Below are 12,861 nucleotides of genomic sequence, written 5' to 3' on the forward strand. Positions count from 1 at the left end.
AAGTGAGAGCCAAGTGAAATTTGGGGTGGGGTGGAGAAAGAGTGTCACGTGAAACAAGGAAAAGAAGAGAGGTAAGTGGAATTCATTTAATATAAGTGGCCCTGAGCCTGATCCAGAGAGAGAGAGATTTCAGTCTGAAGACTTGTCTACACAGTTTTTTTCAGGAACAGCTCTCAAAGTGGGTTAGACTACACTAGCAACAAGGCACTCTTATTCCAGATGAAGAGTGTCTGCATGTGGCGTTATTCCAGAATAGCTGTTTCTGAATAAACCCCATTGTATAGCTCTGAAACTACCCAGGTTGTTTGTCTTTAAATTGGACTGAATTACTGAAGTTATTCTTCAGTATGGCATCCCTTCCACACCTTGTGCCTGACCCAATTCCCTTCCAGGCAGACCTAAGGACCACTGGCACAGAATTAGAGTGCCAAGCAAAGCAGCTAGTAGACACGTTCCTCAGTGGAGCAGCAGGGAGCTCTCACTCATGGAATATTTGCTGCACAGAGTTCGCACCCACCACTCTGCAACACCCAAGCCTGGCTCCAGCATCTACAACACGTCACCTCAGGAAGCTCAGACTCTTGGTTTCCTCTTTGTAGTAAGGCAAAGCCTTGCACTTATTCCAGTTTTTTGTTCTGTTACTGGTACATGCCACTGGGTGCCAGGGCAAGGTCGAAGGGGGGCACTCAAAGCAAGAGGACAGGAATTAGAGGAAACACCAGGTAATGCTCTGCAGCCTCTCTCCTCAGTTGCAGCTGCCCGTTTTATGGGATCCTAATTCAAGGCTCAGTGTCTGTTCCCATTTTTTGATCTCTCGTCTTACAACAGTGGTCCCCAAAGACTATTCAGTGTTTCACCACCTCTTACCCCTATCCACCCCTCCACCCTGGAGCCAGGGTCAGGAGCGGGGCCATGGCTCTCAGGGGGGAGAGTCACAGATAAGTAAGGGGGGCCAAGGCTGGGGTGACAGCCAGGAGTGGGGCCAGGAGGTGGCGCTGCAGCTGGGGTGGGACTGTGTGGCACTCCCTCCCCACCCCTCACCGGGGGCTAGCCCGGGCCCCACTGAACCTTTCTCTGTGCACCCCTAGTGGGGTGCACCCCACATCTTACATGGTGGAGTCCCCATTACAGATACCCTGTACATGAGGGGTGCAGGAATCCTGTAGTGGCCCCCAGCTGGTGGTGAGTGCTCTAACCCTCCATTCGAATGGCTGCAGGGTGGACGCATGGATGGATGCACACACACGGTACTACCTGAGGTACTTGGCATAAGCAGGTGATCTTTCCAGCTTCATTATCCACTGAGAAGAGCATGGCCGCAGTCTGAGGGGAATAAGCCTTGAATAGCTTCAGAGATTCATTCAGGGCCTGTGGAGTGAGACATGTATACACAGAGTCATGGCAAGAACCAGTCCATCCCAGCATACCTTCCACCTGGCCTCAGAATACACCGCACATTGCAGGCTCCCACACAGATTACTCTGCAGCCCCAGCCAGGACGGTCCCCAGTGGCCCTGAAGATAATTTGACACAAGCCATTGCCAGGCCGAGATCCTGAATCAAGATCTTCATCATGCATTTTGCCTTGAAGCAGCGAGCAGCACCTCTGTAGTGCTCAGACTCTCAGGGGTGCAGTGTAGCCTGCATGGATCCTCTAGAATTGACATGACCTTCCATGCTTGCATCAGCAACAGTGGCTGTTTGTCCCAGTCACCCAGGCCACCGCTTGGAGCACTGTGCTTCTGAAGCCCATGCAGACTCTACTCTCGAGCTGTGCCAGCTCCCCAGTCCAGACCCAACTCTCAGCCTCATTCAGTTCCCCATCTGTGGTCACTTGAGGCCTCATAAATCTGCAGCTCTTCAGCCACAAAACCAGTGAAACCATGGTTTGCAAGTGGGGGGAAGGGAGAGCTGCTCAGGACAAAGTGAGGAGATGACCACCTCCTTAGCATGCATACAGCTTGTAAAGGGTGAAGGGGAACCTGCACAGGCAGACAGATCTTCTGTTGTGGCCTGCAGGACCTAAAAAGTTATATCTAGAATACTCAAGGAGCAGTCTGAGCCATTAGTGGTTATCTTTGAAAAGTCATGGAAGATAGGAGAGATTCCAGAGGACTGAAAAGGGCAAATATAGTGCCAAGTTATAAAGGGTGACCTGGGGAATTACAGACCTGTCAGCTTAACTCCAGTACTTGGAAAGATAATGGAGCAAATAACTAAGCAATCATTTTATAAACACCTAGAAGATAATAAGGTGGTAAGTAACAGCATGGATTTGTCAAGAACAAATCATTTCAAACCAACCTGATAGCTTTATTTGACAGGGTAACAAGCCTTGTGGATAGAGGGAAGTGGTAAATGTGGTATATCTTGACTTAAGTAAGGCTTTTGATACTGTCTCACAAACTGAGGAAATACAACCTGGATGGAGCTGCTATAAAGTGGGTACATAACTGGTTGGAGAACCATTTCCAGAGAGTAGTTATCAGGGGTTCACACTTAAGATGAAAGGGCATATCAAATGGGGTCCCACAGGGATCAGTTCTTGGCCCAGTTCTGTTCAATATTTTCATCAATGGTTTAGATAATGGCAGAAAGAGCACACTTATAAAATTTGTGGACGATACCAAGCTGGGAGGGGTTGCAAGTGCTTTGGAGGATAGGATTAAAATTCAAAAATGATCTGGACAAACTGGAGAAATGGTCTGAAGTAAATAGGATGAAATTCAATAAGACAAATGCAAAGTACTTCACTTAGGAAGGAACAATCAGTTGCACATATAGAAAATGGGAAATGACTGCCTAGGAAAGAGCACTGCGAAAAGGGATTTGTGGGGGTCACAGTGGACCACAAGCTAAATATGAGTGAACAGTGTAACACTGTTGCAAAAAAAGCAAAAGTTCTGGGATACATCAGCAGGAGTGTTGTAAGCAAAACCCAAGCAGTAATTCTTCTGCTCTACTCCACACTGATTAGGCCTCAGCTGGAGAGCTGCGTCCAGTTCTGGGCACCACATTTCCGGAAAGATGTGGACAAACTGGAGAAAGTCCAGAGAAGAGCAACAAATATGATTAAAGGTCTAGAAACCAGCTATGAGGGAAGATTTTAAAAATTGGGTTTGTTTAGTCTGGAGAAGAGAAGAAAGAGGGGACCTGGTAACAGTTTTCAAGTACATGGTCTAGATAATACTTAGTCCTGCCATGAGAGCAGGGAACTGGACTAGATGACCTCTCGAGGTCCCTTCCAGTCCTACGATTCTATGATTAGTCAGCAGAAGTGGGCTGCAGGAAGGATGGGTGGGAGCAGAGAGGCTGCATGGACTGGCAAGAAAAGTCTCTGAGCACCAGGCACAAAGACTTTCCAAAGGAGATGGAGCTCCCTCACTCAGAGAAAGATCTAGTGTCGGAGAGAAGGCTTTGGATTCTTCGACCATGGGATGGCGTTCCAAGAAGGAGGAGTGCTAGGCAGAGACGGGCTCCACCTAACGAAGAGAGGGAAGAGCATCTTCGCAAGCAGGCTGGCTAACCTAGTGAGGAGGGCTTTAAACTAGGTTCACCGGGGGAAGGAGACCAAAGCCCTGAGAGAAGTGGGGAAATGGGATACTGGGAGGAAGCATGAGCAGGAGAGTGCAAGAGGGGAGGACTCCTGTCTCAGACCGAGAAAGCAGGACAATCAGCGAGTTATCTTAAGTGCCTATACACAAATGCAAGAAGCCTGGGAAACAAGCAGGGAGAACTGGAAGTCCTGGCACAGTCAAGGAAATATGACGTGATTGGAATAACAGACTTGGTGGGATAACTCACATGACTGGAGCACTGTCATGCATGGGTATAAACTGTTGAGGAAGGACAGGCTGGGCAGAAGAGGTGGGGGAGTTGCGTTGTATGTAAGAGAGCAGTATGACTGCTCACAGCTCCAGTATGAAACTGCAGAAAAACTTGAGTCTCTGGATTAAGTTTAGAAGTGAGAGCAACAAGGGTGATGGCGTGGTGGGAGTCTGCTATAGACCACCAGACCAGGGGGATGAGGTGAACGAGGTTTTCTTCCGGCAACTAGCAGAAGCTACTAGATCACAGGCCCTAGTTCTCATGGGAGACTTTAAATCACCCTGATATCTGCTGGGAGAACAAAACAACAGTGCACAGACAGTCCAGGAAGTTTTTGGAAAGCGTAGGGGACAGTTTCTTGGTCCAAGTGCTGGAGGAACCAACTAGGGGCAGAGCTCTTCTTGACCTGCTGCTCACAAACAGAGAAGAGTTAGGAGGCGAAGCAAAAGTGGATGGGAACCTGGGAGGCAGTGACTATGAGATGGTCGAGTTCAGGATCCTGACACAAGGAAGAAAGGAGAGCAGCAGAATACAGACCCTGGACTTCAGAAAAGCAGACTGACTCCCTCAGGGTGCTGATGGGCAGGATCCACTGGGAAAACAACATGAGGGGGAAAGGAGTCCAGGAGAGCTCGCTGTATTTTAAAGAATCCTTATTGAGGTTGCAGGAAAAAAACATCCCGATGTGTAGGAAGAATAGTAAATATGGCAAGTGAAATCCTTGCTGATCTTAAAACGCAAAAAACAAGCTTACAAGAAGTGGAAGATTGGACAAATGACCAGGGAGGAGTATAAAAATATTGCTCAGGCATGCAGGAGTGACATCAGGAAGGCCAAATCACACTTGGAGTTGCAGCTAGCAAGAGATGTTAAGAGTAACAAGAAGGGTTTCTTCAGGTATGTTATCAACAAGAAGAAAGTCAAGGAAAGTGTGGGCCCCTTACTGAATGAGGGAAGCAACCTAGTGACAGAGGATGTGGAAAAAGTTAATGTACTCAATGCTCTTTTTGCCTTTGTCTTCACAAACAAGGTCAGCTCCCAGACTGCTGCACTGAGCAGTACAGCATGTGGAGGAGGTGACCAGCCCTCTGTGGAGAAAGAAGTGGTTCAGGCAAAACTATTTAGAAAAGCTGGACGAGCACAAGTGCATGGGGCCGGATGCGCTGCATCCAACGGTGCTAAAAGGAGTTGGCGGATATGAGTGCAGAGCCAATGGCCATTATCTTTGAAAACTCATGGAGATCAGGGGATGTCCCAGAAGACTGGAAAAGGTCTTTAACCATTTTTTATGCTAATGTAGTGCCCATCTATTAAAATGGGAAGAAGGAGGATCCAGGAAACTACAGGCCAATCAGCCTCATCTTTCAGGGCTGGCCTATCATGGATTCTAATTTTTTTGCCGCCCCAAGCAAAAAGAAGAGAGTGCCGCCTTGCTGTACCCTCCCCCCGTTGAGTGCCATGAATGCTGAAATCCCTGCCCCCTGAGCTTTTCCTGCCCCTGAAGCCCTGCCCCAAGTTCCCTGCTGCATTTGAGCCTGTTCCCTAGACATATAAAGCTCCGCTGCCCTGTCCCCCTCCAGGAAATGCCGCACTTTTTTCTAGCCCAAAGCCCCTGGACTTCCTGCCCTCTCTGAGCACCACGCCAGCCCCCGCCCCCCGAGCCACCATGCCGCCCGAAGCCTCACCCTGCTGGAGGGACGCCAACCGCCCGATCTGGTCCCGCCCCTGAGCACCACACCGCCCAAAGCCACGCCCCCTCCAAGCACTGACGCACCCGCTTCTGCTACTTCAGTGTGAAGTTTGGTGTAGAATGTGCCAAGTACATTGAGCGCCGCACTGCCCCAAGCCCCCGAAACCCCTTCTGTTCTGAGCGCCGGGCATACAGCCCCTGCCCTCCCAAGCGCTGCACTGAAAAGCCCCGTGGCCCAGAGTCCACATCTAGAAAGCTCTGCGCATCCACCCAAAAGTTGCCCCCCGAGCGCTCCCACCGTGAAAAACAGTAAAAAAAGCCATTGGCCAGTGCTGGAACTTCCGATGAAACAAAACAAAAAAACCCCGAAAACGGATGTCCTTTGACTGGCCTGCCAGTTTAATGTAGGTGCAGCCCCCCATTTTAAAAAAACGGGAAGAGGGTTGAATGCCTGGAACCAACAGTCCCCCTGCCTCACCTCAGTCCTGGAAAAATCATGGAGCAGGTCCCTCAAGGAATCAATTCTGAAGCACTTAGAGGAGAGGAAAGTGATCAGGAACAGTCAGCATGATTCACAAGGGCAAGTCATGCCTGACTAACCTAATTGCCTTCTATGACAGAATAACTGGCTCTGTGGATGAGGGAAAGCAGTGGATGTGTGATTCCTTGGACTTTAGCCAAAGCTTTTGATACAGTCTCCCACAGTATTCTTGCAGCAATTTAAAGAACTTTGGCTGGATGAATGACTATAAGGTATTAGAAGCTGGCTAGATCGTCGGACTCAATGGGTAGTGATCAGGTGGCTCCCTAACCGTTTTTAGTTGGATTAACCAGGTATCAAGCGGAGTGCCCCAAGGGTCGGTCCTGGAGGCCGGTTTTGTTCAATATCTTCATTAATGATCTGGAGGATGGCGTGGACTGCACCCTCAGCAAGTCTTGTAGATGGACACTAAACTGGGAGGAGTGGGTTAGATATGCTATAAGGTGGGATAGGATACAGATTGGGCACTTTAGGGGTATGACTACATTAGAAATTTCAAAGCGCTGCGCAGCATGCGCTTTGAGTGTGAGTGTAGTCAAGGCCGCCAGCGCTGGGAGAGAGCTCTCCAGCGCTGCTTGTAAACCACATCCCTTATGGTCAATGTATCGTGCAGCGCTGGAGCCACGCTCCAGCACTGGCCGCCCTGATTAACAGCTGACACTTTACAGCGCTGCAATCTTGCAGCACTCATGGGGGATGTTTTTTCAGACCCCTGAGCGTTGAAAGTTGCAGCACTGTAATAGTGCCAAAGTAGGCCAAGCCCTTAGACAAATTAGAGGATTGGGCCAAAAGAAATCTGATGAGTTTCAACAAAGACAAGTGCAGAGTCCCTGCACTTAGGATGGAAGAATCCCATGCACTGCTACAGGGACTAGGGACCAAATGGTAGGCAAGCAGTTCTGCAGAAAAGGACCTAGGGTTACAGTGGACAAGAAGCTGGATATAAGTCAACAGTGTGCCCCTGCTTGCCAAGAGGCTAACGGCATTTTGGGCTGTATAGTAGGGAGCATTGCCAGCAGATCAAGGGATGTTGATCATTCCCCTTTATTCAACATGTGAGGCCTCATCTGGAGTACTGTGTCCAGTTTTGAGCCCCACACTACAAGAAGGATGTGGAAAAATTGGAAAGAGTCCGGTGGAGGGCAACAAAAATGATTAGGGGGCTGGAACAAATGACTTATGAGCAGAGGCTGAGGGAACTGGGATTGTTTAGTCTGCAGAACAGAAGAATGAGAGGGGATCTGATAGCTGCTTTCAACTACCTGAAGGAGGATTCCAAAGAGGATGGATCTAGACTGTTCTCAGTGGTAGCAGATGACAGAACAAGGAGTAATGGTCTCAAGTTGCAGTGGAGGAGGTTTAGGTTGGATATTGCGAAAAACTTTTTCACTCAGAGAATGGTGAAGCACTGGAATGGGTTACCTAGGGAGTTCATGGAATCTCCATCCTTAGAGATTTTTAAGGTCAGGCTTGACAAAGCCCTAGCTGGGATGATTTAGTTGGGAATTGGTCCTGCTTTGAGCAGGGGAGTGGACTAGATGACTTCCTGGGGTCCCTTCCAACCTTGATATTCTATGATTCCATGAACAACCAGACAGGCTGTGTGTGGATACACTGATGCACACAACTCCAGCTGCACTGTAAGATGCTGCCAGCCCAGGAGGCGCTGTCAGGATGTGGTGGCTGTAATGCCACTGTGTGAGCAATCCCCCATGGGACACCTCCAGCACGCTACTACACAAGAGACATGCCAACAGCACAACGCAGAAAGTTTCCTGGACTCTGGTGACGGAGCATAGCAAGGGAGATCCTGTGCAGATCGCAGTAATGGCCCCAGAAGAGAATTCTAGATCTAGAACAATGTTCTTCTTCCCCACAGAAGTCTACAGATCCTATGGAAACGAGGGCTGTGTAAGTGGGTGGATGGAGCTGTGACAAAGGGCAAGTTACAGCAGTATCTTTGAAAGCCTTATGGTATTAACTCTATTTATTCTCGTGGGCCGGGATCGTATGGCTCTCTAGATTGGTGGGGAGGCCTGGGAGCTCCAAGGACTATATTGAAAAATGTGCCAAACACTGGACTCTGGGGACAAGAAGTCTTCAGTAGATTTCCTGCAGATTCCCAAGGGGAGGTTACTACAATTTCCTCCATCTCCAGTTATGCAAAATCCCAGCCTTTGGAAGCTAGGATCTAAGGCATGGATCATAAGTTCCCAGAGACTGGAGATCAGCCATTTCTTTATACAGCTCAGGCCTCTGAACTGCCAGCCTGGTTCTGATTTGGAGTCAGACACAGTTATAAACTTGTCTCTACAGGGAAAACCCAGTTGTGGGTTCTGAAGGACTGACACCTATCAGAGCCTGAGGCTGGGGTGACCTCCAGTGAGCTTTGTAGCATGTCTGTGGGTTCTTTTTTTTTTTATAAAATAGGATTTCTCTGTAATGCTCTCTCTTAAAAATAAAGGAACTCACTCGGAAGGGGCTGCATGCTAACTTAAAACTGCCAGCAATGCACTAGGCATATCCTCTGGAGAGAAGGCAAAGTGAATACACTGGCCCTGTAGGGAGTCTGGTTTGCTGGAGGTATTACAGTGTAGGCAGGGAGGAGTGCAGCCTTAAAGGTCCCCCGGTCAGGAGGGAGTACAATACAGGTCTCCGCCGAGGACAGGTTACAGCTGGGAGACAGAAGTCTAGAGTGAGTGGCCACCAGGGACCACGAGGGGGGGAAGCAGGTGCAGTTACCCTGAAACTGACAGGAGGGATGGCTGGAATGAGATCAGCTGGGAGCCAGCCCACAGAGAAGTTTAACAGGGGCATTCAAAGTGGATGGCTACAGCCTCATTTACACAACTGTCCATTTACCACTGGTGCTTGTCAGTGGTAGAGCTCAACCAGCACAGCCAAACAAGCACTGTGAAGTTGAAAGGACGGATTCAGCTGGTAGCTACTTGAGATGGAGGGAGATGGGAAACAAGCTTGCCCCTGCCTGTAACAAATCCAGCTGGATAGGCTACAGAATCTGGAGAACGACACTCCACTCGCACTTGTCTTAAGCTCCACCTAGTCCCTGGCTGGGGGCAAGCACAGGACACACTGTACTCACCCAGCTAGTTTTCAATGTCCCATGTGACAGAACTTCTGCTGTCTCTCTGCAGATCGTCCTGTTCAGAAGTGTTTCCAGCCTGTATTTTCCCCTTATTCTAGCTACCTCCTTGGACTACCCTTACTTGGGTCACTTAGGGAAGTCACTGAGAGATTTTTGAAGGGATCCCCATCCTCACCCAGAGTCTGGAAGCTGGGATGTGGAAAGAGAGGAGAGCTGAAGGACAAATAACGGAGATCCTCACCATTCCGGTTATGTTTAGAATGGGCTTAGTTAAACCAGAAGGAGGGGTGCAGAGACCCAGCATGTGAACAGCAGCACACACCACTTCCCACACTAGTCTGTGCCCCCGGATGGAGACTCGCAAACAGGCTATGTAATGAGTACGCTGCGGAAGTGTCTGTCGGCCCAGAGCACAGATTCAGAGGCTAGGTTCCAAGCTCCCCAGCCACATGTACAGAGGGGGCTTGGAGAGGCTGTTCTGCCCTGGTAGCTGGGTTACCTTTGCTGAAGCTCCACTCTCCAATTCCAGGACCACTAGTGGCTGGTTAGGATGACTGTCAATGAGCTGTTTGGTCTTCTCCAGCACCTGCAAGAACACGCGGAGAGTCAGACTGTAAATAAGTGCGTGGCGCTTGGACACGGGAGGTCGACTAGTTACAGGGAAGATTTCCAACCTCTGCCAGCTGGAACTCTCCACCTCCCCCTCCCTGATCATTCTGCCCCAATCCTGCATGGACCCAAATACTGGGCCAGCCAGGAGTGCAATGCAACCTTTCAGCGTGTGCAGAGGAAGATCTGTGTATGCGACCCAAGAGAAGGTTGTGCTGTACACAGCCTCCCCAATGCAGTCATCAGTTACCATGTGGAGTCAGAAGCAATAACTACAAGTCCATTCAGCTGCAACCCATAAATATCCCACCTCAGACCCTGGGCTGGCCCTGAAGCATTTTCCAGGAACTAAGGTGGTTCACCCACCTTTCTGGCCATCAGCACCCCAATGGTCAGCTGAAAACATTTATTACTGTTACAGAGGACTGTCCAACCTCACTCCCGTGAGGTAGCTACAGAGGCACGGGGGAACGAAGAGGAGATTGCGAAGGGGAAAACAGAGGCCTTGACCCCCACATTTAGGCAGCGCAGATCCCTTCCACAGGGAGGAGAGCAGCATCCATTTGTTTGGGTTGGGAGCAGGAAGCAGAGCCCACACAGATATCCACCATAACCCCCATCCCACCAGTGTTAACCAGCTGGGCTAATGGGCTCACTCGTTTCTGGATGTCTGCTTTGCTTGTGCGGTCCAGGTCATCCATAATCTTCTTCAGTGCTCTGAGCACCTCTCTCAGCTCATCCTTCCGCCACTGTGGGATAATTGCGGTAGCCAGTGTCTGGAAGCAGAAGAGGGGGGTTCAGGCTCGAGGCCTATCACAACAGGAGGCCAAGGTTTCTGTGCTTCCCACCCTAATGAACTAGCTTTAAACCCAAAAAGCCACTCCAGCAGAGCACCCAGCAAGAAACTCCCTTTCCAATGTCACACGAGACCGAGAACGAAGTGGCATTTGCTAAATCTGCAATGTGTGGTCCACCTAGGATACTTCTGTGGCTGCCATCACCATAGTGTCCGAGTGCCTCCCAAACTCTAACAGATTTAGCCCCTCAACACTCGTGAGACACGGCAGGACAGGGCTATTACTGCTACTGGAATAGTGGGGACTGAGGCACAGCGATCCAGGGACCTGCCCAAGGTCACACAGGACTGTGGCAGAGCAGGGAATTGAACCTGGGTTTCCCAAGCTGCACTTTAGGCACTGGACACAGGTCCCATGCACCCTTGGGTCTCAACTGCTAAGTGATTTGCTTTGATTTAAGAACCCAGGCTAAGGCATCTCACTCTTCTCTGTTCCTGCCAGTCTGATGCAACGCTCCTGGAAGGGCTGGGGTCCCAACCCTACCTCACTGAGGTCTGCAATCTCCTTCTGCACATCCTTGTTGGGAGCGGTCTGGACCTTCACTTTGGCATCCAGGGCAGAGAGCGATTTCATGAGGCTGTCCGCATTCCTGAGTGCCTGAGAGAACAGAATTCAGTTCTTAGCTCCATAGGAGGGCTACCGAGCGCTGGGCTGTCCAACACCATGCGACAAAGGACAGAAATACTACAACCCACGAGAGAGAGAGGTTCCCACAGGGAGCTACAGTGAAGCTCTCTCAGCAGCAGACCCCACAAAGACGCACCTCACTGACCCTGGGAGAAAACGTCCTCTTGACGCCAACTGGGGACCAGTTTACACCACCCAGCATGAGGACTGGAACTCACGTGAACAAAGACTAAACTTCACAAAATTTAATTGCAGCTGACAATAGAGTGGTTGTCCCAAGAGCTCTGTCTCCACAGCTCTGCTCCAGGGCCGTGTTCTTTGTGCCATTTGCTCAATAAGCACAGAGAACACTTACAGATCTATCGCACCAAGAGCTGAAGTACTTCCATGGGAGAGCATCATCCCATAAGATACCTGCCCAAGAATGGAAGTGCAGCCGCTACAAAGCTAGCAGGAAGCATTTCTTCTCCATTTCTCTCATCCCTTTCACCACCCTTTACCATCCTTCCTCCCACCAATCTGGTTTGGCATGGCCTGGCAGGATATCAGACTCTCTAATCACTCCTATTGCACTGCCAGTCTGACTGACACAGCTGGAGAGTGTGCAATGGTGTTGCATGGAAGACTCCCCAGCTCCACCCTCTGGCCGGAGGCCTGGCCAGGGAACCTCCCACACAGTTCTAGATCTGCAAGGGCATCACTTGCTTCACCCATCAGGCCTGCAGGCTAAAGTTGGAAGGTATAAATGCTGCAGGCACCTGGGGTCAAGCGCTCAGTGGTATCACCCCAGTGGAGTCAGTGGTCCAAGGACTATTTAAAACCACTGGAGGATCTGGCTCTTAATCTTTAATACAGATGAAAATCTCTTGTCCACGATTGGATTGCCACACGCACATGCTCCAGGAGGTTACTCCCAATGTTTGGATTTCACAATGATGCCCCCCTTCTCTCTCCACTTACCTTCAACGCCTCAGCACCAGTGATTGCAACTATCCTCCGGATGCCTTTAGCAATCGCTTCTTCAGAGACAATCACAAAAGGGCCAGCATGGCTCGAGTTCCGCAGGTGTCTTTGGAGAGAACAGACAAGGTGAGATGGCTAAAAATCCTATCACTGTCCCCACATCCTCCTTTTGTTCAGATACTCACGTCCCTCCGCAGAACTCGATGGAAGTGATGGAGCCAGCGGCGCTGGAGGGATCGGCCAGCATGTCCTCCACGGGGATGCCAATGGAGACAACACGCACAGGATCAGGGTAGGTCTCATCAAACACAGCCCGCAGGCCCTGGATAGCTTTTGCTGCTGCCAGAGGGCAATCCTTGGCATACACAGTCTGGGGAGGTCAAAGCAAAGGGGATCAGATGGGCACTGCCAGCACAGACAGAAATGCATATACAGGTTAACAGCTGTAATCAAAGCATCAGAACTTTTCATCTCACTTTCAACAAGCAATAGGTGCATTTGTCTCTGGGTGAGCGGCTTCAACTCTCACATCTCCTCCTCTGAGACATATGCCCGTTCTGTGCTACTCGCTGCTTAGAGAGTTAGATTCATAGCCTAACAGATTTCAGCATCCAAATTAGCCTATGGCTAATGGCTCATC

The 12,861-nt window shown here is 50.0% G+C and overlaps 1 protein-coding gene across 1 annotated transcript in view; it reads right to left on the reverse strand.

The window, feature by feature from the left end:
* Positions 1-12,861, reverse strand: part of AARS1 (alanyl-tRNA synthetase 1) — a 43,481-nt gene that overhangs the window by 8,117 nt on the left and 22,503 nt on the right. The window contains exons 15-20 of the mRNA XM_032795400.2: positions 12,407-12,591; positions 12,219-12,327; positions 11,115-11,228; positions 10,431-10,550; positions 9,665-9,751; positions 1,255-1,368 (exon numbers count right to left, since the gene is read on the reverse strand). Coding sequence (XP_032651291.1) covers positions 1,255-1,368; positions 9,665-9,751; positions 10,431-10,550; positions 11,115-11,228; positions 12,219-12,327; positions 12,407-12,591 — 729 coding nt within the window. The remainder of the gene's footprint in view (positions 1-1,254; positions 1,369-9,664; positions 9,752-10,430; positions 10,551-11,114; positions 11,229-12,218; positions 12,328-12,406; positions 12,592-12,861) is intronic.

The sequence above is a fragment of the Chelonoidis abingdonii genome, chromosome 19 (genome assembly GCF_003597395.2).
Source record: "Chelonoidis abingdonii isolate Lonesome George chromosome 19, CheloAbing_2.0, whole genome shotgun sequence".
NCBI lineage: Eukaryota > Metazoa > Chordata > Testudines > Testudinidae > Chelonoidis > Chelonoidis abingdonii.